This window comes from Nematostella vectensis, chromosome 11 (assembly GCF_932526225.1).
Source record: "Nematostella vectensis chromosome 11, jaNemVect1.1, whole genome shotgun sequence".
Classification (NCBI taxonomy): domain Eukaryota; kingdom Metazoa; phylum Cnidaria; class Anthozoa; order Actiniaria; family Edwardsiidae; genus Nematostella; species Nematostella vectensis.
Window position 1 is genome coordinate 7118801 of NC_064044.1, and position 21006 is coordinate 7139806.

At 42.2% G+C, this 21006-nt stretch overlaps 2 protein-coding genes across 2 annotated transcripts in view; both read right to left on the reverse strand.

Moving 5' to 3' along the window:
* LOC116605635 overlaps positions 1-3103 on the reverse strand; it is a 6638-nt gene extending 3535 nt beyond the window's left edge. The window contains exons 1-2 of the mRNA XM_048733995.1: positions 2611-3103; positions 1275-2055 (exon numbers count right to left, since the gene is read on the reverse strand). Of these exons, the coding sequence (XP_048589952.1) occupies positions 1275-2046 (772 nt within the window). The 5' untranslated portion in view covers positions 2047-2055; positions 2611-3103. The remainder of the gene's footprint in view (positions 1-1274; positions 2056-2610) is intronic.
* A 3294-nt stretch (positions 3104-6397) lies between these two features.
* LOC5518488 (serine/threonine-protein kinase atr) overlaps positions 6398-21006 on the reverse strand; it is a 58999-nt gene continuing 44390 nt past the window's right edge. The window contains exons 57-73 of the mRNA XM_048733996.1: positions 20716-20768; positions 20384-20417; positions 19571-19698; positions 18055-18184; positions 17479-17568; positions 17105-17158; positions 16177-16230; positions 15891-15979; positions 15315-15383; positions 13302-13340; positions 12620-12676; positions 10916-11069; positions 10366-10431; positions 8981-9066; positions 8100-8208; positions 7907-8014; positions 6398-7298 (exon numbers count right to left, since the gene is read on the reverse strand). Of these exons, the coding sequence (XP_048589953.1) occupies positions 7239-7298; positions 7907-8014; positions 8100-8208; positions 8981-9066; positions 10366-10431; positions 10916-11069; positions 12620-12676; positions 13302-13340; positions 15315-15383; positions 15891-15979; positions 16177-16230; positions 17105-17158; positions 17479-17568; positions 18055-18184; positions 19571-19698; positions 20384-20417; positions 20716-20768 (1380 nt within the window). The 3' untranslated portion in view covers positions 6398-7238. The remainder of the gene's footprint in view (positions 7299-7906; positions 8015-8099; positions 8209-8980; positions 9067-10365; positions 10432-10915; positions 11070-12619; positions 12677-13301; positions 13341-15314; positions 15384-15890; positions 15980-16176; positions 16231-17104; positions 17159-17478; positions 17569-18054; positions 18185-19570; positions 19699-20383; positions 20418-20715; positions 20769-21006) is intronic.

Below are 21006 nucleotides of genomic sequence, written 5' to 3' on the forward strand. Positions count from 1 at the left end.
ATAGCCGGATGGTTGCAGGTGAGAAAGGTTTGGTAAATATTAAAGACAATTTAAACAACCTTTCAGAAGTGCTAATGAACTATAGTTGAAAATAAAAGTAACAAGAACGTGCACTGTTTTAGTTGATATATTGATATATTAAAAGACACACCATAGCAAGAGGAGAACCGAAGTTTAATAGGAAATTTACTTGCTACTTAAATTTCACGCATTTAAATTTTATAAAATACCTTGATAGCCGAGGAAATAAACTATAAATTACGAGTTATGTATAGTTTGATGAAAAAACACGGTTCAATAAATCAGTACTTTGTACTTATTCTGTAATCTATCTAGAGACCAACACTTTTACCTCCGGCTTTAGACAAATCATAGCGCACAAATTATCAAATGTGTTTTACAATTGTATTTAGCACTTTTAATATTGTCATTGAACATTTTTTAAACTTTATATCAAAACACGAAACTACAAAAGCTCACATTAAAATAAGAATATAAACTGCATCTGTAACAGACAGACAGTTAAAAATAACTACGAGCAACGAGTAATTATAAAGAATAATTAAGGTACTTGACTATATCCATTTTATTTAATGTGTTTTTAATTAGTCCTTATTTAGTTATATATACTGTGGGACCAATTACAGTACCAAGCTACATTAGAGGGATAAGGGGACTGACTCCATTTAATCTATATGTAAGTTTTTGTTCTCTCTGTTTCATTCTATTTGGCTCTTTAAAATAAATATATCATCATTGTTGTTATTATTATTATTATTATTATTATTATTATTATTATTATTACTTTCTTTTGCACACTTAAATTTAGAGGATAGTTTTCAGTTAACTTGGCGCAAACCTATAAAAATAAGTTTTGTGTGCATTGCGTTCCACTAAAAGGTATTGACATGGATGTGAGTGAAAAGACTCTTTAGACATTGTTTTTATTTTGCATGTTAAAGTTTATTCGAGTCTTTTATTCTGTCCTTATAAAAAGAGCTATGTTGCACAGTGGAATATTATGATCGATTGGTAAGTTATAATATCAGCAGTCCTATATCATTATGCACAGTTTGATAGGGCAGGAAGCCAGCTTCTTAAATTCTGCACTGAGCATTTGGCTTTCGAAATTATTTGTGATGTGTGATTTTCGTAGATAGTCAGAGAATGTCAGAGGGACTTGAAGTTTTGTATTTTGTACTGATTATATTTGGCTGCATACCGCAACTGTAATTTAGATAAATCTACAAGAGCTTTAAATCAACCAAACTTACCCTTCTTTTGATGATCTGCATCCTGATCAGGATTACTACTAGATGCCCGTTGATTAAGAGCTTGTTGTACTTGTTGACTAAAACTCTTTAACTTCTTTCCCTGTTTAGAGACTTTTCGTTTCACAGCCAGCACATTCTTATTGACCTGCTCTAATTGTTCAGATAGCTGAATATCATTTTGACACCATTGCTCAAGTGTTTTTAAGCATTCACTTAACCCAGGTCGTTTCTTCAGATCATCAATCTCGTCTTGATTGACACCAAGTGCAACTAATGCAGCTGCGATAGGGTCCCAAAACTTTTCAAAAGTGTCGTCATCACATGCTGCTTCATGGATATGGGCATAAACCTTGTTGCGATAATACTTGATTCTTGCAATCATTCCCTCCTTTGATTTATCGGTGGGCGCTGGCAGTGCATCCCATCCCGTTGCTGGTGCAGTCAGAGTTGGGCAAATATTCCTCAAAAGGATAGTGAGAAGGGTGATATCAAAGGATTCTGAGGAGGGTGGAAGTAACGGTGGTTGTGGGAAGAGCTGATACCACTGATCATCGTTTAGTACTTTTCTCCAGTTGCAAGGTCGGGGAGTTGGTGGCTTCCATAGGTTATGTAGTAATGTTTTGTTCTTGTATAACGCATCAGCCAAGTCACCAGGTGGATGGATGGATCCATCCAGTACAGAGCAAAATGCCTTTGTTCCACCATCTATCAGCAACCTCCCAAGTTTAGCAAAGTTATCAGATTCCTTTGTCAACGGGAAAATATTTGCCATCACTTAAGGCTGCAAGTAATGAAAAATACAAAATAATAAGAATTAATTAAAATTGTCTGTCACTAATTAGCTCATAATAATACACTGAATTGCTGAAATACTATTTTCTAAACTGCCTGACATCATGTAGCCTTTCTGGGACACCCCTACAGGCAACAAAAATGGATTGTTTTTTATTTTGAGAGGTCTATTGATTTGTGAATAATTTGATTGGCTGAGTTATATATGCATGATTTGTCACAGAATGGTTTCATCTACTTGTTTCCATGGCAATCAATCAAGCAACTAATTTCCATACAATCGCATTGCTCTGTTTCAGCGCGGATCAACTTAAAACATCATGAAGCCTTATAGAGAGCATCAAAACAAAGATCCAGCAGTTTAAATTTTCAAAATAGCTTCAAATATTTGCCCCTATCTACCCCTATCTACTCAACAGTCAGTCTTATTTCTCCACAATACTTATTACAACCCATTTTGACATTGTTTTTTCTTTATTTTTTTCTCTGACCCACTATCTGCACGTTGGATCGTTTTAATTTTGACCAAATATAGATTCCTTACCTAGAAGCAGCTCGTCTTCGACCATCAAGAGAACCCATTCGCCTTCGAAACAACATGACCACTTCCACGAACCCCGTAATTGCTTGTGATTCGGTGATCAGCCCATTTTTAGCGCCTCGTGGAAGAATAATCAATGTTAACGTGTTATGTACCCTTTAGGCCGTGACATTAGTCACAAGACCGAGCTTAGATAGTTGGGTTATTGCAGCACAGATTAAGAAAGATCATCCCTCTATCCGTAGCAGCAGCCGAGAGGACTCACAATTTGAGGCGCGCTTGTTTTATCATCTTATCGCACGTGATAAGACGCGGGATTTTCATTGGCTAAAGCGTTTCCAAAGAATGTGATTGGCCAACAATTTTACTTCCCAGAAATGACGCCACTGTCCCGAAATAAATAAGAACGCCTCATGGGCCGATATTATTTGAAATTATGTCAAATTGAGCGTACTTATTTTCATGCACCATCACTTTTCAATACTCAATACTTTCCGAAACAATTCATAACGTAAAGGCTCAATTTTCTATCAACAATAAATATTTAACTGGAATCCGGCTCGAAGACTACTTTTATTCCGGATTCCAGATTCAGTGTACTATTCAACATGTTTTTTCACAAATTCAGGGCATTTACATTAAGCAATAAGAATGAAGATGTTGAGCTTGACATATATAGAATATCTTCAAGAATAAAGAAAGTTCTGCGTTTTTTACGCAATGTTTTAGCCTTAGGGCACGTCCCCTGGTGTGACCCTTTGCTACGAGATGCAAATTTCTAAGCCATCGTGCATCACTACAAGGCAATCATCAATGTAACAAAACCAAGTAATATTTCGTATTTTTTGTTCTCTAAAAGAGAGGCAAACCATGTGTGACGAAATCTTTCGAAAATACTTGCCTTCCTACAGCCATTCTCCCGCTAGTCAGTGCGGTAATAGTTCTACCATTTGTAAACACATTAGCGGTACAATAAAGAAAGAAGAAGACAGCCAACCCTTGCTCTCAGACTACCCCCACAACACCTACAAAGAAAGCACCTAAAGCCTCGTAACACATATTTCTAATTTCTCTTTGAGAGAAAGGCAAACCATGTGTGACAAAATCAATTCATCTATGGGAAGGTTGAGTAATGACTAAAGAATGTCAAACACAAATTTCCATCTCAAAGAAAAGAAAGTTTATATAGCTATTGCAATAGTGTGAAAATTGCTCATGGCAGTATTTATTCCATTCTCAATTTTAAAAATTTGGAAATTTTTAAAAGTTACATCTGATTTTGAATGTATTTTAGCACGAGGCATTGACTTCATCATTTACATTGTAAACACGTATCCTACTATTCTTTTTTTTATTTCTAACCGCTTATTTGATTTGCTTTACACCACTACATTATGGATGGTTAACAATTCTGAGTTTTTGTTTGCCTGTTGGTATTGCACTAACAGACAGTGCACCATGGTCCATTGATTTTCAAACATTCCTAATTGGAACACAGTTCTTGCTTAAGGGAGCGCAACGTGCCCTGGGAAGGCGTGGGCTACATATACCTCAAAGGAAGCAGAATCCCTAGATGATCGACCAGTAGAAGGAGATGGGTGTAAATATGACAAGCCGGCAAGCCAAGTTATTCAGAAAAATCTCCGGTTACCCTGATCAATCCTGCTGGAAAAATTACAACCTAAGCCGTGCAAATAGCACTACTGCCCAACATTGCTTGTCAAAATACCCGGCATTACTACATGACATTGCTTGTAAAAATACCCGGCATTACTACATGACATTGCTTGTAAAACACGCGGCATTACTGCCCAACATTGCTTGTCAAAACACCCGGCATTACTACATGACATTGCTAACCAAAACACCCGGCATTGCTACATGACATTGCTTGTAAAACACGCGGCATTACTGCCCAATATTGCTTGTCAAAACACCCGGCATTACTGCTTAATATTGCTTGTCAAAACACCCGGCATTACTGCCCAATATTGCTTGCCAAAATACCCGGTATTACTGCCCAATATTGCTTGGAAAAATACCCGGCATTACTGCCCAATATCGCTTGCCAAAATACCCGGCATTACTGCCCAATATCGCTTGCCAAAATACCCGGCATTACTGCCCAATATTGCTTGCCAAAATACCCGGCATTACTACCCAATATCGCTTGCCAAAATACCCGGCATTACTGCCCAATATCGCTTGCCAAAATACCCGGCATTACTGCCCAATATTGCTTGCCAAAATACCCGGCATTACTGCCCAATATCGCTTGCCAAAATACCCGGCATTACTGCCCAATATTGCTTGCCAAAATACCCGGCATTACTGCCCAACATTGCTTGTCAAAACACCCGGCATTACTACATGACATTGCTAACCAAAACACCCGGCATTGCTACATGACATTGCTTGTAAAACACGCGGCATTACTGCCCAATATTGCTTGTCAAAACACCCGGCATTACTGCTTAATATTGCTTGTCAAAACACCCGGCATTACTGCCCAATATTGCTTGCCAAAATACCCGGTATTACTGCCCAATATTGCTTGGAAAAATACCCGGCATTACTGCCCAATATCGCTTGCCAAAATACCCGGCATTACTGCCCAATATCGCTTGCCAAAATACCCGGCATTACTGCCCAATATTGCTTGCCAAAATACCCGGCATTACTACCCAATATCGCTTGCCAAAATACCCGGCATTACTGCCCAATATCGCTTGCCAAAATACCCGGCATTACTGCCCAATATTGCTTGCCAAAATACCCGGCATTACTGCCCAATATCGCTTGCCAAAATACCCGGCATTACTGCCCAATATTGCTTGCCAAAATACCCGGCATTACAACCCAATATCGCTTGCCAAAATACCCGGCATCACTGCCCAATATCGCTTGCCAAAATACCCGGCATTACTGCCCAACATTGCTAACCAAAACACCCGGCATTACTGCCCAACATTGATTGCAAAAATATACGGCATTATTGCCCAATATTGCTTGCCAAAATACCCGGCATTACTACCCAATATCGCTTGCCAAAATACCCGGCATTACTGCCCAATATTGCTTGTCAAAATACCCGGCATTACTGCCCAACATTGCTTGTCAAAATACCCGGCATTACTGCCCAATATTGCTTGCCAAAACACCCGGCATTACTACCCAATATCGCTTGCCAAAATACCCGGCATTACTGCCCAATATTGCTTGCCAAAATACCCGGCATTACTGCCCAACATTGCTTGTCAAAATACCCGGCATTAAAGCCCAATATTGCTTGTCAAAATACCCGGCGTTACTGCCCAACTTTGCCTGCCAAAATACCCGGTATTAAAGCCCAATATTGCTTGCCAAAATACCCGGCATTAAAGCCCAACATTGCTCGTCAAAATACCCGGCATTACTGCCCAACATTGCTTGTCAAAACACCCGGCACTACTGCCCAATATTGCTTGCCAAAATACCCGGCATTAAAGCCCAATATTGCTTGTCAAAATACCCGGCATTAAAGCCCAATATTGCTTGTCAAAATACCCGGCATTAAAGCCCAATATTGCTTGTCAAAATACCCGGCATTACTGCCCAATATTGCTTGTCAAAATACCCGGCATTACTGCCCAATAGTTCATCAATATTTCCTAGCTAGTCTTGTGGTCACTAAGGAAAGGCTTGGTTAGCGATGCTGGTTGATGTTGGCACTGTTAACCCACGACAAATAATAGTCCACCAAGATATTGCTACCCAATTCACCAATTTCAAATAGTCAATCGTGAAGTCCTTTTTCTCTTCATTGCGCCAAGTATATGTTTATTATCAGTCATAACAAAACAATTATCGATGATCTTGCTCACAGATTATAAAAACAGTTATCATAGAGCTTTTAAGTAAGAAGTCTGAGTCTTAGTGCGACGGCGCCTAACCAATAGAAGCAGGCAGGGTCTAACGGGTTGGCAATCATCCAATAGAAGCAGGCAGGGTCTAACGGGTTCGGCAACCTTCCAATAGAAGCAGGCCGGGTCTAACGGGTTCGGCGACCATCCAATAGAAGCAGGCCGGGTCTAACGGGTTCGGCGACCATCCAATAGAAGCAGGCCGGGTCTAACGGGTTCGGCAACCATCCAATAGAAGCAGGCAGGGTCTAACGGGTTCGGCAACCATCCAATAGAAGCAGGCAGGGTCTAACGGGTTCGGCGACCATCCAATAGAAGCAGGCCGGGTCTAACGGGTTCGGCAACCATCCAATAGAAGCAGGCAGGGTCTAACGGGTTCGGCAACCATCCAATAGAAGCAGGCCGGGTCTAACGGGTTCGGCGACCATCCAATAGAAGCAGGCCGGGTCTAACGGGTTCGGCGACCATCCAATAGAAGCAGGCCGGGTCTAACGGGTTCGGCAACCATCCAATAGAAGCAGGCAGGGTCTAACGGGTTCGGCAACCATCCAATAGAAGCAGGCAGGGTCTAACGGGTTCGGCAACCATCCAATAGAAGCAGGCAGGGTCTAACGGGTTCGGCAACCACCCAATAGAAGCAGGCAGGGTCTAACGGGTTCGGCAACCATCCAATAGAAGCAGGCACGGTCTAACGGGTTCGGCGACCATCCAATAGAAGTAGCCTTGATCTTACAGGTAAGGCGCCCAACCGATGTACATTTGAGCGAGGTTCTGTATATCAGTGGCTTCCTGAAAAAGAAATGAGTTTGATTATTTAGAGGGATAAGTCACTAAGCGAAGTTACTGTTATACCAAGTAGAGAAATGGTCAAGGGATGAATGAGCAATTCTAAGCTCAAGCTTGATAAGCGTTTTGTTTCCTTATTCTTACTGTAGCTACACTTTACCGTAATAAGCTTGTGAACCTGCCCCTCTATCGATATTGGGATTGTGATCTTATTCTTACTGTAGCTACACTTTACCGTTATAAGCTTGTGAACCTGCCCCTCTATCGATAGTGGGATTGTGATCTTATTCTTACTGTAGCTACACTTTACCGTTAATAAGCTTGTGAACCTGCCCTTCTATCGATAGTGGGATTGTGATCTTATTCTTACTGTAGCTACACTTTACCGTAATAAGCTTGTGAACCTGCCCCTCTATCGATAGTGGGATTATGATCTTATTCTTACTGTAGTTACCCTTTACCGTAATAAGCTTGTGAACCTGCCCCTCTATCGATAGTGGGATTGGGATCTTATTCTTACTGTAGTTACACTTTATCGTTATAAGCTTGTGAACCTGCCCCTCTATCGATAGTGGGATTGTGATCTTATTCTTACTGTAGCTACACTTTACCGTTATAAGCTTGTGAACCTGCCCCTCTATCGATAGTGGGATCATGATCTTGTTTTTGCTGTAGTAGCCTTTCAGTCTCTGCTCAATGCTTTTCAAAATCTTGACTGCCTGTGACAGACCATTATGAAATAGTGAATATCCAAGGGAAAGTACAGAGAATATTTTAATATTAGCTTGATCACCACTTACTCACCTCTTCATTGGTAACCTCGCCTGTGTCTTTACTTTTGGATGGATCTCCCGGCGTGCCCCGCGGCCGGAGCCACTCCATAAGAGGATCATGGATAAATGTGCCCAGAACCCTGAATACAAGCACATGGTTGCTGGTTAGCTAGACAAATGAAGACGAACTCACCCACCACAGCAAAACAGTGTTTTGAGCGAGCACACCGCCTGCTTCAGATTGCGTGATGCAATAGCTTAATGGTGCAGTCATAGTCTCCAAGCTAGAGGACCATGGTTCGTGCCAAGGTCAGAACAACTTTTGGGACTCTTTTGGGTGTAAAAACCTGCCTCTCTACACTTGGGACTGTCAAGCGGTCCTCTTCTCGGATAAAAACATTAAGCCAATGTTCCCGTCTCTCACTGCACTTTAACTTAGGGGAAGTAAAAGGGCCAAAGTGGACGCTAGTCTGTTGTACCATTTTCACTGAAAGTGGTTACAGACTAACAGGCACTCATAAATGTAAACTGAGTCGAGTAGAGTCAGTAACTAGCCTGCTTGCAGACGTTTACCCGGTGTTTTTTTTTTGCTATTTTTTCTAGTTATTTTCGCTATGCGTTAAGTCGTGGTCGCCATTTTGTTTTTGGCCGCGCTAGCTTGGCGCGAGTGACAAGCTTTCGCGCGGCCAGAACAAAACAAGATGGCGGCCACGACTCGGCGCATAGCGAAAACACCGAGAAAACATAGCAAAAAAACAAAAAAACAAAAAAACAAAAAAAAAAACACCGGGTAAACGCCTGCAAGCAGGCTAAGTCAGTAACTAAAAGACTGACAACCAATATCAGTTGCATGTGGAGCACTCCATATGATGTTAATTTGCGGTATACGAATACTAAACATTCCATACGTACGTTAGTAATGAGTCACACTGGCTTCTCATCAATCGGAGCGTGACCTCGCATGATCGTCGGTACACTCCCTCATATCCCAGCAACCCCTGCGAACAGAAACGTCGCTCGTATTACTCGAAAAAGTACTGCACTTAGAACACAATAGTTCTCAAAAGTGACAGAGTCGAAAAAGTGCCAACAGGCATTAATGAATAAGAAACTTAGGCAGCGATATAAAGTTATCGAAGGCTGCTCTTAGAAAGGTGAAACAATATTTTATTGATTATTTTTTAATGAAGCTTGTTTCGCAAAATCGCCCAATGTAAACTACCCTGGTCCCAGAGCCTCGAACGTCTCTCTATTTAGTGGCCAGCGGTCAGCGGCTAGCGAGGTATGCGCTGGCCACTAAATGGAGAGACGTTCGAGGCTCTGGAACCAGGGTACATGTATACGGATTCAAGAGAATGTCGGATCCCGAATCCCGAGACGTGAATTCGCGAGAGAGTCTGTGTGAGCTAAACCGTTTTGTAACCAAAACATTTTTCTCCCTGATACTGCCATTAGGTGAATTCCCCTCTAAGCAAAAAGCTAGTTTCGCTCCTGATAAATACCAAGACATGGCGAAAGCGATATAGATATAAAATTATTTTGTTTTCATAGGTTTCCATTTTTAACCAATTTTGGACAATAACAAAAAAATTGTGCTTACCATGGCATCAACCAGACAATAACTGAAAACAGGGTGCTTACCATGGCATCAACCAGACAATAACGGGGAATAGGGTGCTTACCATGGCATCAACCGGACAATAACGGGAAACAGGGTGCTTACCATGGCATCAACCAGACAATAACGGAAAATGGTGTGCTTACCATGGCATCAACCGGACAATAGTGGAAAGCAAGGTGCTTACCATGGCATCAACCAGACAATAACGGAAAACAGGGTGCTTACCATGGCATCAACCAGACAATAACGGAAAATGGTGTGCTTACCATGGCATCAACCGGACAATAACGGGAAACAGGGTGCCTACCATGGCATCAACCGGACAATAACGGAAAATGGTGTGCTTACCATGGCATCAACTGGACAATAACGGGAAACAGGGTGCTTACCATGGCATCAACCAGACAATAACGGGAAACAGGGTGCTTACCATGGCATCAACCAGACAATAATGGGAAACAGGGTGCTTACCATGGCATCAACCAGACAATAACGGGAAATGGTGTGCTTACCATGGCATCAACCAGACAATAACAGGAAACAGGGTGCTTACCATGGCATCAACCAGACAATAACGGAAAATGATGTGCTTACCATGGCATCAACCGGACAATAATGGAAAGCAAGGTGCTTACCATGGCATCAACCAAACAATAACGGAAGACAGGGTGCTTACCATGGCATCAACCAGATTATGCGTGAGACGAAATGGGACTCTCTCAGGACAGTCAAACGTTTCACCCTGAAACACACCGATTACGAAAAAATGGCAACATCGTAATAACAGGCATCCACTACATACACCATATTATTAATATTAATAATTAAAATTAATTGATTAATATATAATTAATAATCTATCACCAAAATTGTCGCCATAATAACTACCACTCACAGTCATTAGCATCTCCTTTGTAATCAGCATTATCCACCATCACCATTGTCATCAGCATCATCCACCATCACCCTAGTCAACAGCATCATCCACCATCAACCTCATCATCAGCATCATCCAACACCACCCTCGTCATCAGCATCATCCAACATCACCCTTGTCATCGGCACTATCTACCATCACCATTTTCATTAGTATAATCCACCATCAATCTTGGAACGACAGTAGATGTGGATGGATCATACTTTCATATCACCAAAACTATCACCACTGTGGCTACTACGATAACAATCGTCACCACTCAGAACCATCACCCTCACAAGCACTGTACCTTGTTAAAGAGGCAGTTGAGGTCTACATGGACACACTCGCCATTGGTGGAATCAAAGAGGATGTTTTCACCATGCCTGTCGCCCAACCCCAGGATGTACCCCACCATGGACATGACGGCGGTGGTGCGACAGTACGCCAGGCGACTCTCATACCTGACCAAGACATGAAGGCACGCGATCAGACCGGGAGGGTACTCCTTATGAAAACTGGGGGGGGGGTACTCCAACGAAAACTAGGGCTTAAAGTGCTCTTGTCAGTCCAAACCTTTGTTATTGTTTTGATTTAATACTGGAAGCCACACAATGTACGGAAATTTCGAAATAACCATAACCAAGTTTGATACAATTTTGATACTTTATTTATCAAATTTAATAGAAAATATCGCATTCGCTTCCCCAAATCCGCCGATGGAAATGGATGCTTGATCGCACTTGGTTCTTTGCTAGGATGACAAAATGGCTGCTGACAGAGGCTGCTGAACACCAGAGGGGCATTCACTCAGATTAACTGAATTAATTGTAGAAAAGCCCTACACGTAATCGAGTTCCTCTGAATTGTGGAGCAGAAGCTTGTAGAATGTCTAACAACCTCTCCCATGTTATATATATTTTTTGAAAATATAACGGTCTATTTGCATGAATAAGGTCTAATACTTATTTAGAATATTCTATTACTGATTATTGAATTAGTCGTGGAATCAGCAGATGGAACTGGCAGCTTTGAGTAATTCTGTCTTGTACTGTATAGTGTAACATGGTGGGGTGATCGGACTAGGACGTATCTTAGGATAGATTGTGTCACACGTTTTCCCACGCACAACCTTAGACACCACATCAATACTGTACTTCAACAGTACACAATTCTTAGGTGATGGAATCATCTTTTAATTAGTTTACACAAGTAATAACATGATCACCTCGGATCTTTTTGTTTTCTGAGGGACGATTACTAGCGAAATTCCATCGAATAGATTGTTCTGAATTTCCCTCATGAATTAATAATGAGGGAGCTATAGTTTCTAAATTTCCCTCATGCATTTTAATGAGGGAAATTTAGAAAAAGACAAAAGAATTTTTTGTCTTCTAAATTTCACCCTACATCAGTGCATGAGAAAAATTTAGAACCAAGATGCTTGTCTTTTAGTTTCCACCAGAGAAACAAATAGAACGCAGCTTCCTGATTAAAGCAGGGATTGACCCTGCGCCAAGAGAGCAGAGTATTTCATCTCGTGATACCTAAACAAAGTTAGACTAGATCCATGTGGGATATGATTTTGATTGCTATACGCATGCGTGCTAATGATGTCAAAGAACTAAACTGTCGATATGTAGGCAACTATGTAAATCAACTATGATTTGATAATTGTTCTTGAAAATGTGTGGTCTCTAGAAGGATAAAAAGAACAATGCGTATGCAATGCCCTGATCCATTGAACCGTGTCGCTCATCCAACCTAATATTACTCGTAGTCGCGATTTTATTTCCTCCGGTGATCATGGTATTACAAAGTTATAGCATGGCATCTCGGGGAATTTAGTGATTAAATGTCCCCTCAACCCCGGGATGACTAGTTTAAGTCTCTCCGACTGTGGCGTCGGGACTTCAACTAATCATCCCTCGGTTGCGGGGGCATTTAATCTCTAGATTCCCCTCGTGCGATGCTATAACTTATAATAATTGCTCAAGCTATAACATCCGCTTACCAAGAGGTTGGGTTTTGGAAGGCCTTCAGGAACCATTCTCCAAAGACTGGAGGATGCCTATGAATCGATCATGACAGGACAATGGTTCAAATAAGCACATTTCACATCAAATAAGGCATCGAAATCCTTAGAAGGTAAATGCAAACAAAGTATAAAATGCAACTTTTGAAATTCTCATGCGACTTTCGTGTTCCATTGAAGTTAGTAATTTTCGTCCAAGCGTTCATAAACAGCGAGGATGGTCAATGAAAAATGCACTAAAAAAGCCAAAATTTGGGAAAAATGTATTTTTTCCTAACGGTGTTAGTATTTTGAATATGGAAAATTATTAGGAAATGCAACAAACCGATGGCACAAAATAGTGCCTTCATTAACATCTCGTGCACATGTGCAGGTTTTTCCACCATGCCTATAACCTTCAAAGTGCGATTTAAAAAAAGATTCCATAAAACCCCCACGAGGGAACATTCCAGTGGGTTGGGAAAGCTTTCTTCAGCGCTGAATTTCACAGGCGTATTTCGGCATATTTAAAGAAATGGAACTTCCAGGTTTTTTTAGGGGTGAGTGTTGAAATGTGAGGGGTTAGGGGAGGGACTTGAGAACCTTTCTTGAATCACACAATAAAACTCTTAAATAACAAATATAAAAATCAAGTGGCCAATATAACCAGCCGAGTTCATACCTTGGAAGAAACTCCTGCGTGAAGACTCGGACCTTGGCCCTGACATGTTATAAACAGAGATCAAATATGGCTCCTGGAGGTTTACAACCAAAATATGCCGCGCCACGATTTCTGATAATCACTTCATTTATTCCACCCTACCCCCTCCCTTGGTTCTCAGCCTTTACTATTAGTCATTTTTTACTTGGTCCATGATTGGGCTAACCTTTGCCGCCCTCAATCTTCAACTGTTACACTTCACAGTGGAATGGGGCGTTTTCTAGCGAGACTTGGGCATTTTGGCGTTTGTTCACAGCCGGTTTGCAGTTCTTTGAAACGGTTTAACCGCATTTCAAGTCCTTTAAACAGCAAGTTGACCTTTATGCATTTGTAAAAAGGACAAAAAGTTTCAAGACGACTGCAAACTAACTCCTTTCTGCCAAAGCCCAACCAGAGACCTCCTCACTCGCCCATACTCTTTTTTCGAGATCACCAGGTCTCGAGGTCACTACATGATTTTTCCTGCTTTATCTTTACCTCTCTGCATCTCGCTCTCCATTATATCCCTCTCTCCCCTCCAGGGGTCGCTAATTATCCCCTACCCTCCAGCAGTTACTGTACTTCCCCCGCCTCTCCCCTCTTTCCAGCAGTCTCTTATTACCTCGCCCATCCCTCCCATTCAGCAATCACTTCTCACCCCCTCCCCTCCGGTAGTCACTACATACCCCCACCCCTCCCCTCCAGCAGTCACTACTTACCCCCTCCCCTCCAGCAGTCACTACATACCCCCACCCCTCCCCTCCAGCAGTCACTACTTACCCCTTACCCTCCGACTGTCACTACTTACCCCCACCCCTCCGGTAGTCACTACATACCCCTACCCCTCCCCTCCAGCAGTCACTACTTACCCCCACCCCTCCTGTAGTCACTGCATACCCCCACCCCTCCCTTTCAGCAGTCACTACATACCCCCACCCCTCCCCTCCAGCAGTCACTACTTACCCCCACCCCTCCCCTCCAGCAGTCACTACATACCCCCACCCCTCCCCTCCAGCAGTCACTACATACCCCCACCCCTCCCCTCCAGCAGTCACTACTTACCCCTTACCCTCCGGCTGTCACTACTTACCCCCTCCCCTCCGGTAGTCACTACATACCCCCACCCCTCCCCTCCAGCAGTCACTACTTACCCCCACCCCTCCCCTCCAGCAGTCACTACATACCCCCACCCCTCCCCTCCAGCAGTCACTACTTACCCCACCCCTCCCCTCCAGCAGTCACTACATACCCCCACCCCTCCCCTCCAGCAGTCACTACTTACCCCTTACCCTCCGGCTGTCACTACTTACCCCCTCCCCTCCGGTAGTCACTACATACCCCCACCCCTCCCCTCCAGCAGTCACTACTTACCCCTTACCCTCCGGTAGTCATTACAAACCCCCACCCCTCCCCTCCAGCAGTCACTACTTACCCCTTACCCTCCGGTAGTCACTACATACCCCCACCCCTCCCCTCCAGCAGTCACTACTTACCCCTTACCCTCTGGTAGTCATTACAAACCCCCTCCCCTCCGGTAGTCACTACCTATCCAGGCCCATCCCCTCCGCAGCAGTCACTACTTACCCCTCACATCTGGCAGTCACTACATACCCACTCCCTCCCTCCCTTCCGCAGTCACTACCTATCCTCACCCCTCCCCTCCAGCACTCATTTTTTACCCCCTACCCTCCGGTAGACACTACCTATCCCAGCCCATCCCCTCCCCAGCAGTCACTACTTACCCCCTCACATTTGGCAGTCACTACATACCCACTCCCTCCCCCATTCGGCAGTCACTTCCTATCCTCACCCCTCCCCTCCAGCACTCATTTTTTACCCCCTCCCCTCCGGTAGACACTCAGCAGTCACTACTTACCCCCTCACATCTGGCAGTCACTACTTACCCCCACCCCTCCCCCATTCGGCAGTCACTTCCTATCCTCACCCCTCCCCCATTCTGCAGTCTTTAAAAGGCTCCTCCCCTTCACCACTTACTCCACAGATTTTCCTGCTCGATCCATGATCTTCTTCAGTTCAGAGCCTTTGGTATACATGTCCTTCTCCCTAGGGGGAATAAAGCAAAGGGATAATAATGCCTTTAGCAGGATGCCCGGCTTCTTGCCTCAAGGTAAATGCACCTAGGAAACCCGGGTGGCCTAGTGTGTTGACCTATTGCTTGGCTCTTGAATCAGGGTTATCACAGATCATGCCTTGCAAGAAAATGGTGTTTGCTGGACCGTCCATTAAGCCCCAGCGCAAGCGTTAGGTAAAGACACACATCCCGCTAAAACCACAGGCAAACCATATTCACAATCATTTGGTCAAGTCACATTTCCCTCTAAAAACGCAGGCAAACCATGTAAACAGTAAACAATCATTTGGTCAAGTCTCTCTTCCCGATAAAACTACAGGCAAACCATATTCACAATCGTTTTGTCAAGTCACATTTTCCCCCTTAAACTACAGGCAAACCATATCCACATTCGTTTTGTCAAGTCACATTTTTCCGCTTATATTATGTCTATTTATGACAGTTTGCCGCCAAATACACAAGAACGCCTTCCTTCTCACTTGTAGATTTTGTTCAGAATGTTCCTCAGGCCGTGCGTATTCTTCACCCATTCAATCAAACCGCATTCCTCGTTTAGAGGTATAACAGCCTGTATAAAAAGACATTAGTTTAACAGAGGTTCACCAAAATCTGGTAAAACCTTTAAAAGAAAAGCCGTCAACAACGCAGTGTTTTTAACGATATTTCGGCAGGCAGGGGGGGGGGGGGGGAGAGGTGGGGGAAGGTGGGGCGCCTGAGAGGTGAGAGGGCAGGCCTAGAATCTCCTAGTATCCCAGGGTAACTCACATATGTTCGAACATGTAGCTGTCTTCGCCGAGATTCAGGATCCTTCATCAAGCACTTTAAATAAGCAGAACTCAATTCAAAACAGAGAAGTAAAATGGCATGTATACCTTGTATAAAAACATGTATACCTTGTAGAATAACATGTATACCTTGTAGAATAACATGTATACCTTGTAGAATAACATGTATACCTTGTAGAATAACATGTATACCTTGTAGAATAACATGTATACCTTGTAGAATAACATGTATACCTTGTAGAATAACATGTATACCTTGTAGAATAACATGTATACCTTGTAGAATAACATGTATACCTTGTAGAATAACATGTATACCTTGTAGAATAACATGTATACCTTGTAGAATAACATGTATACCTTGTAGAATAACATGTATACCTTGTAGAATAACATGTATACCTTGTAGAATAACATGTATACCTTGTAGAATAACATGTATACCTTGTAGAATAACATGTATACCTTGTAGAATAACATGTATACCTTGTAGAATAACATGTATACCTTGTATAATAACATGTATACCTTGTAGAATAACATGTATACCTTGTAGATAAACATGTATACCTTGTAGAATAACATGTATACATTGTAGAATAACATGTATACCTTGTAGAATAACATGTATACCTTGTAGAATAACATGTATACCTTGTAGAATAACATGTATACCTTGTATAATAACATGTATACCTTGTAGAATAACATGTATACCTTGTAGATAAACATGTATACCATGTAGATAAACATGTATACCTTGTATAATAACATGTATACCTTGTATAATAACATGTATACCTTGTAGAATGACATGTATACCTAGTTGATAAACATGTATACCTTGTTGATGAAAACATGTATACCTTGTTGATAAACATGTAAACCTCGTAGATAAACATGTATACCTTGTTAATAAGGGCGTTGAACTCCATGGTGCGACAGTCCTTTCGAAGATCATCCTGTAAGAAGATATGGAACATGAGTCACAGTTAAAGCCGCATTGTCACCAGTTTACTTCCGGTCGATTACGTAACAATCTCCGATGATTTTAATGGGAAAAGCGAAAAATACCAAAAAAATGTGAAAGCTGTGTGCATATTGGAAGTTTCTTTGAGGATGTGGTTGATAATTTAGAGCGGATCGCGGATGTTAAATAGCGCGGATTCTAATAGATTTTTTTGTCTCTTAACGGTGAGGTCAGGTACTTCCGTCAGCCCTTCGAAAGTACATGAATAATTAAAGTAGGGGAAGAATTCTCACGGCAAGGGGCGTGGTTCACCTTGGGTTTACACATCATGATATAGGAGTTCCCATCACTTCCGAGGATCGTGATCTTCTTTGGCCTCTGCAAAGATGCCAAAACCTCGACCTGGAATGAAGAGGAATCCAACACATTACACAAAACCTACACAGTGACATGGCTGTTTGTACAGTCAACTCGCATTGTTTTCGACAGTATCGGCACGGTAAATTTGTGTCCATAAAAGCGAGAGACTGTAGAACAGGATTTACTTTACACTCATTTTCTCATTTTTACATGGCATTCTGGAGAAATGTGGTGTTCTTGTAGGCTATAAGGAATGGACTTTTCTTCTTGCTAACCAGAATTCCAAGCGCAAGAAGAGCCCAGGAATAGACTAAATGCTGATTTAGACAGCATGGTTTAGTCTTTTGTGACTTGAGTGCGACACCTCTACAACTCAAGCCGTAGACTGTAAATCCGCCAACAACTCCGTTACAGTGCTCGAGTTCGAACGTCGTAGTGTGTAATTCAGGGTTAAGACATGTCATAGGCAAGTCGCATACGACTAAATCATGGCCTACATCAGGCTTATTGAACCAGGGACATAGTTACCGTGTCATCGAAGCCGGCTATGCATGGAAGCGAGTCCAGGAAGGGGTTATGGTCCATGTGGTTTCCTGGTCCTGAGGGGAGAGTGACCGTCATGGAGGACTGTAGCGGGACGATAATCTGGCTGAAATTCCTAAAAACCAAAGGTAATCTTTAATTAATTATTTTTTTCTTCGCAAAATTTTACACAAGTAGTTATAAAATGCATAGCTTATCGCAACGAATTATAGAGAGTGGAATGACCTTTTTTTGGCCCATTCAACAATCATTGAAAGTGCTAAGGCTTTTCTCCAATCAAACCAAGATTTTCGTAGGAATGCACTTTTTTGCGAAAGCGTATGAGTGTAACAGGCTATTTCCTGATGGGGGAGACTCTGATAAAAACGGTCGGGGGTGTAAGTCGGCATAAACAATCTTTCCTCTAAGGGACAGCACTTTGGGCGTGGTCAACAAAAATTTTCACCCCTAAGAGATAGCTAATTGGGTGGGGTCAAAGAAATTTGACCACACCAAAAGAATCGTGAAAAACCGTTAAACACCCCCGAAAGAATAGAAGTTTATACCCTTTAGGTAATAGAATCAAAAAATTCCTTCAACACCCCCTAAGGAATAGCAATTGGTCGAAATTTTATACCCTAAAATATAATACGATCATCCCCATCTACTTTTCTGGAGAGTCTGGGGGGCTATCCTTTTGGTGAGTCTTTCAGGCGGACCTTTTTCATGAAAAAATTCCCGAGTGTTTGCATTGTTCTATTCAAAGATCTCACATGAAACTTGTCTCAAACCGAGGCTCACACAGTACTTAGTCCGTCTGTACAGCCGAAACAGTGGGATTCCAAATAGTGCTATTAGCCAGAGGATAAGTCTAGCATCTCTTCACTGTTGTTCTGGGAAATCTCTGCCTATGGATTAGCTATCGCTGGGTGGTTGATCGGCTTTGTTTACCCGTCAGAGACATGCCTTTTGGCCAGAGGATAAGTCTAGCATCTCTTCATTGATGTTTTGGGTTAACTCTGCTTATAGATTAGCTATCGCTGGGTGGTTGATCGGCCTTGGTTTACCCGTCAGAGACATGCCTTTTGGCCAGAGGATAAGTCTAGCATCTCTTCATTGATGTTTTGGGTTAACTATGCTTATAGATTAGCTATCGCTGGGTGGTTGATCGGCTTTGTTTACCCGTCCGAGACATGCCTTTTGGCCAGAGGGTAAGTCTAGCATCTCTTCATTGATGTTTTGGGTTAACTCTGCTTATAGATTAGCTATCGCTGGGTGGTTGATCGGCTTTGTTTACCCGTCCGAGACATGCCTTTTGGCCAGAGGATAAGTCTAGCATCTCTTCATTGATGTTTTGGGTTAACTCTGCTTATAGATTAGCTATCGCTGGGTGGTTGATCGGCTTTGTTTACCCGTCCGAGACATGCCTTTTGGCCAGAGGACAAGTCTAGCATCCTCAATTGATGTTTTGGGTTAACTCTGCTTATAGATTAGCTATCGCTTGCGGGTTGGCTGTGCTTACCCGTCGGAGACAAGCCTTTTGAGTACCGCAAAGTCATGTGACATGCTCAGCTTGTTGTCCCGGGACAAATTCTTGTTGAAATCCTTGTTGCAAACTTCCAGTAGGCGATCTGCAAGCCGCGTGGCGTCCTTCAAGCACACAAAAGAAAGGCAGGAATAAAACTTTTGATTGTATGGCATGGATTACTGGAAAGTTTTAATAGAAGTACTTGACAGTTGCAGAAAGGAAATGTAACTAAATGTTTACTTTAACAAATAGGAACCAATTTCAACAGTTTAAGAGCTCTTTCAAATAGCGCTGAAAGATTCGTTAATTCAACTTGCGCGAGGTTATGGAAAAAGGAGCTAAACGAACTACCCGGTTTAGTAAGAAAACATCGGTTTTATTTCCAAAATTATTTTCGTGGTGCTTACAAGGTCCGGCCTATTAGCGGAAAAAGACACTTAGTTTGTTATACTTTTATTATCATTGCACAAGTGAAAGAAGCGGTACATTGAAGTTGATATGCTTTTGTCTTGCGGTTGGTAAAACTACTGTATAACGAGCATAAACAGGACTGGTTGGAATCTAGTAAAGTTAAAAAATATATATAAAAAAACGAGAAAATTTCGAAGCGGGTGGGTGGATCAAGGGAAAAACTCGGGGAAATAAAAGGAAAATCAAATAAAAGTTGCTGGTCAACATTTTCGTGCCACGTCGTCAATAATCTGCGTCTCGCATCTGGCGTCCCTTATGCTATTGTTGTCGCCATTTTATATGGGAGTATCTCTATAATGTGAGTATCCCGTGAGCACAGTAGGCCTAATGTATTACCTCGATGAACTTGCCGATTGTTGATGATTGCTTCCTGCAAATAAGAGGCAAAAAACATCAAGTGACAATAATCAAGGCAATTCGCGGTTCCTTTTTATCTTGAACGAAAAGCCTTTTGTAAGAGTCATTTTCCTAGTGAAGGGAGGCTAGATACTGAAACTTGCTTGCTTTGATTTGTAAAGCCATGGGCTAGGTCTACATTACGATTTTAAAGCCGAAAACGACTAGCAAAATTTATTTGAGTCACAACACGGCCTACTTGTTCATGTAGCCTATAATGTGACGTCATCCCCCGTATCCTATAATCGAAATCGCAACTTTAGCTTCCTTACCTGGCCTTGAAGAAGATGTTATGGCAACGCTTCGATCGAGTGGGGAAAGATGACTGTGGAATAAAAATGGCGATTTTATTGCAGTTGACATTCTTGCTGCTGTTGTTGTTGTTGTCATCATCATGTTTGTTGTTAATGCTGTTCTAGTTGCTGCTGTTGTCATCATCACGTTTGTTGTTAATGCTGTTCTAGTTGCTGTTGTTGTCATCATCATGTTTGTTGTTAATGCTGTTCTAGTTGTTGTTGTTGTCATCATCATGTTTGTTGTTAATGCTGTTCTAGTTGCTGCTG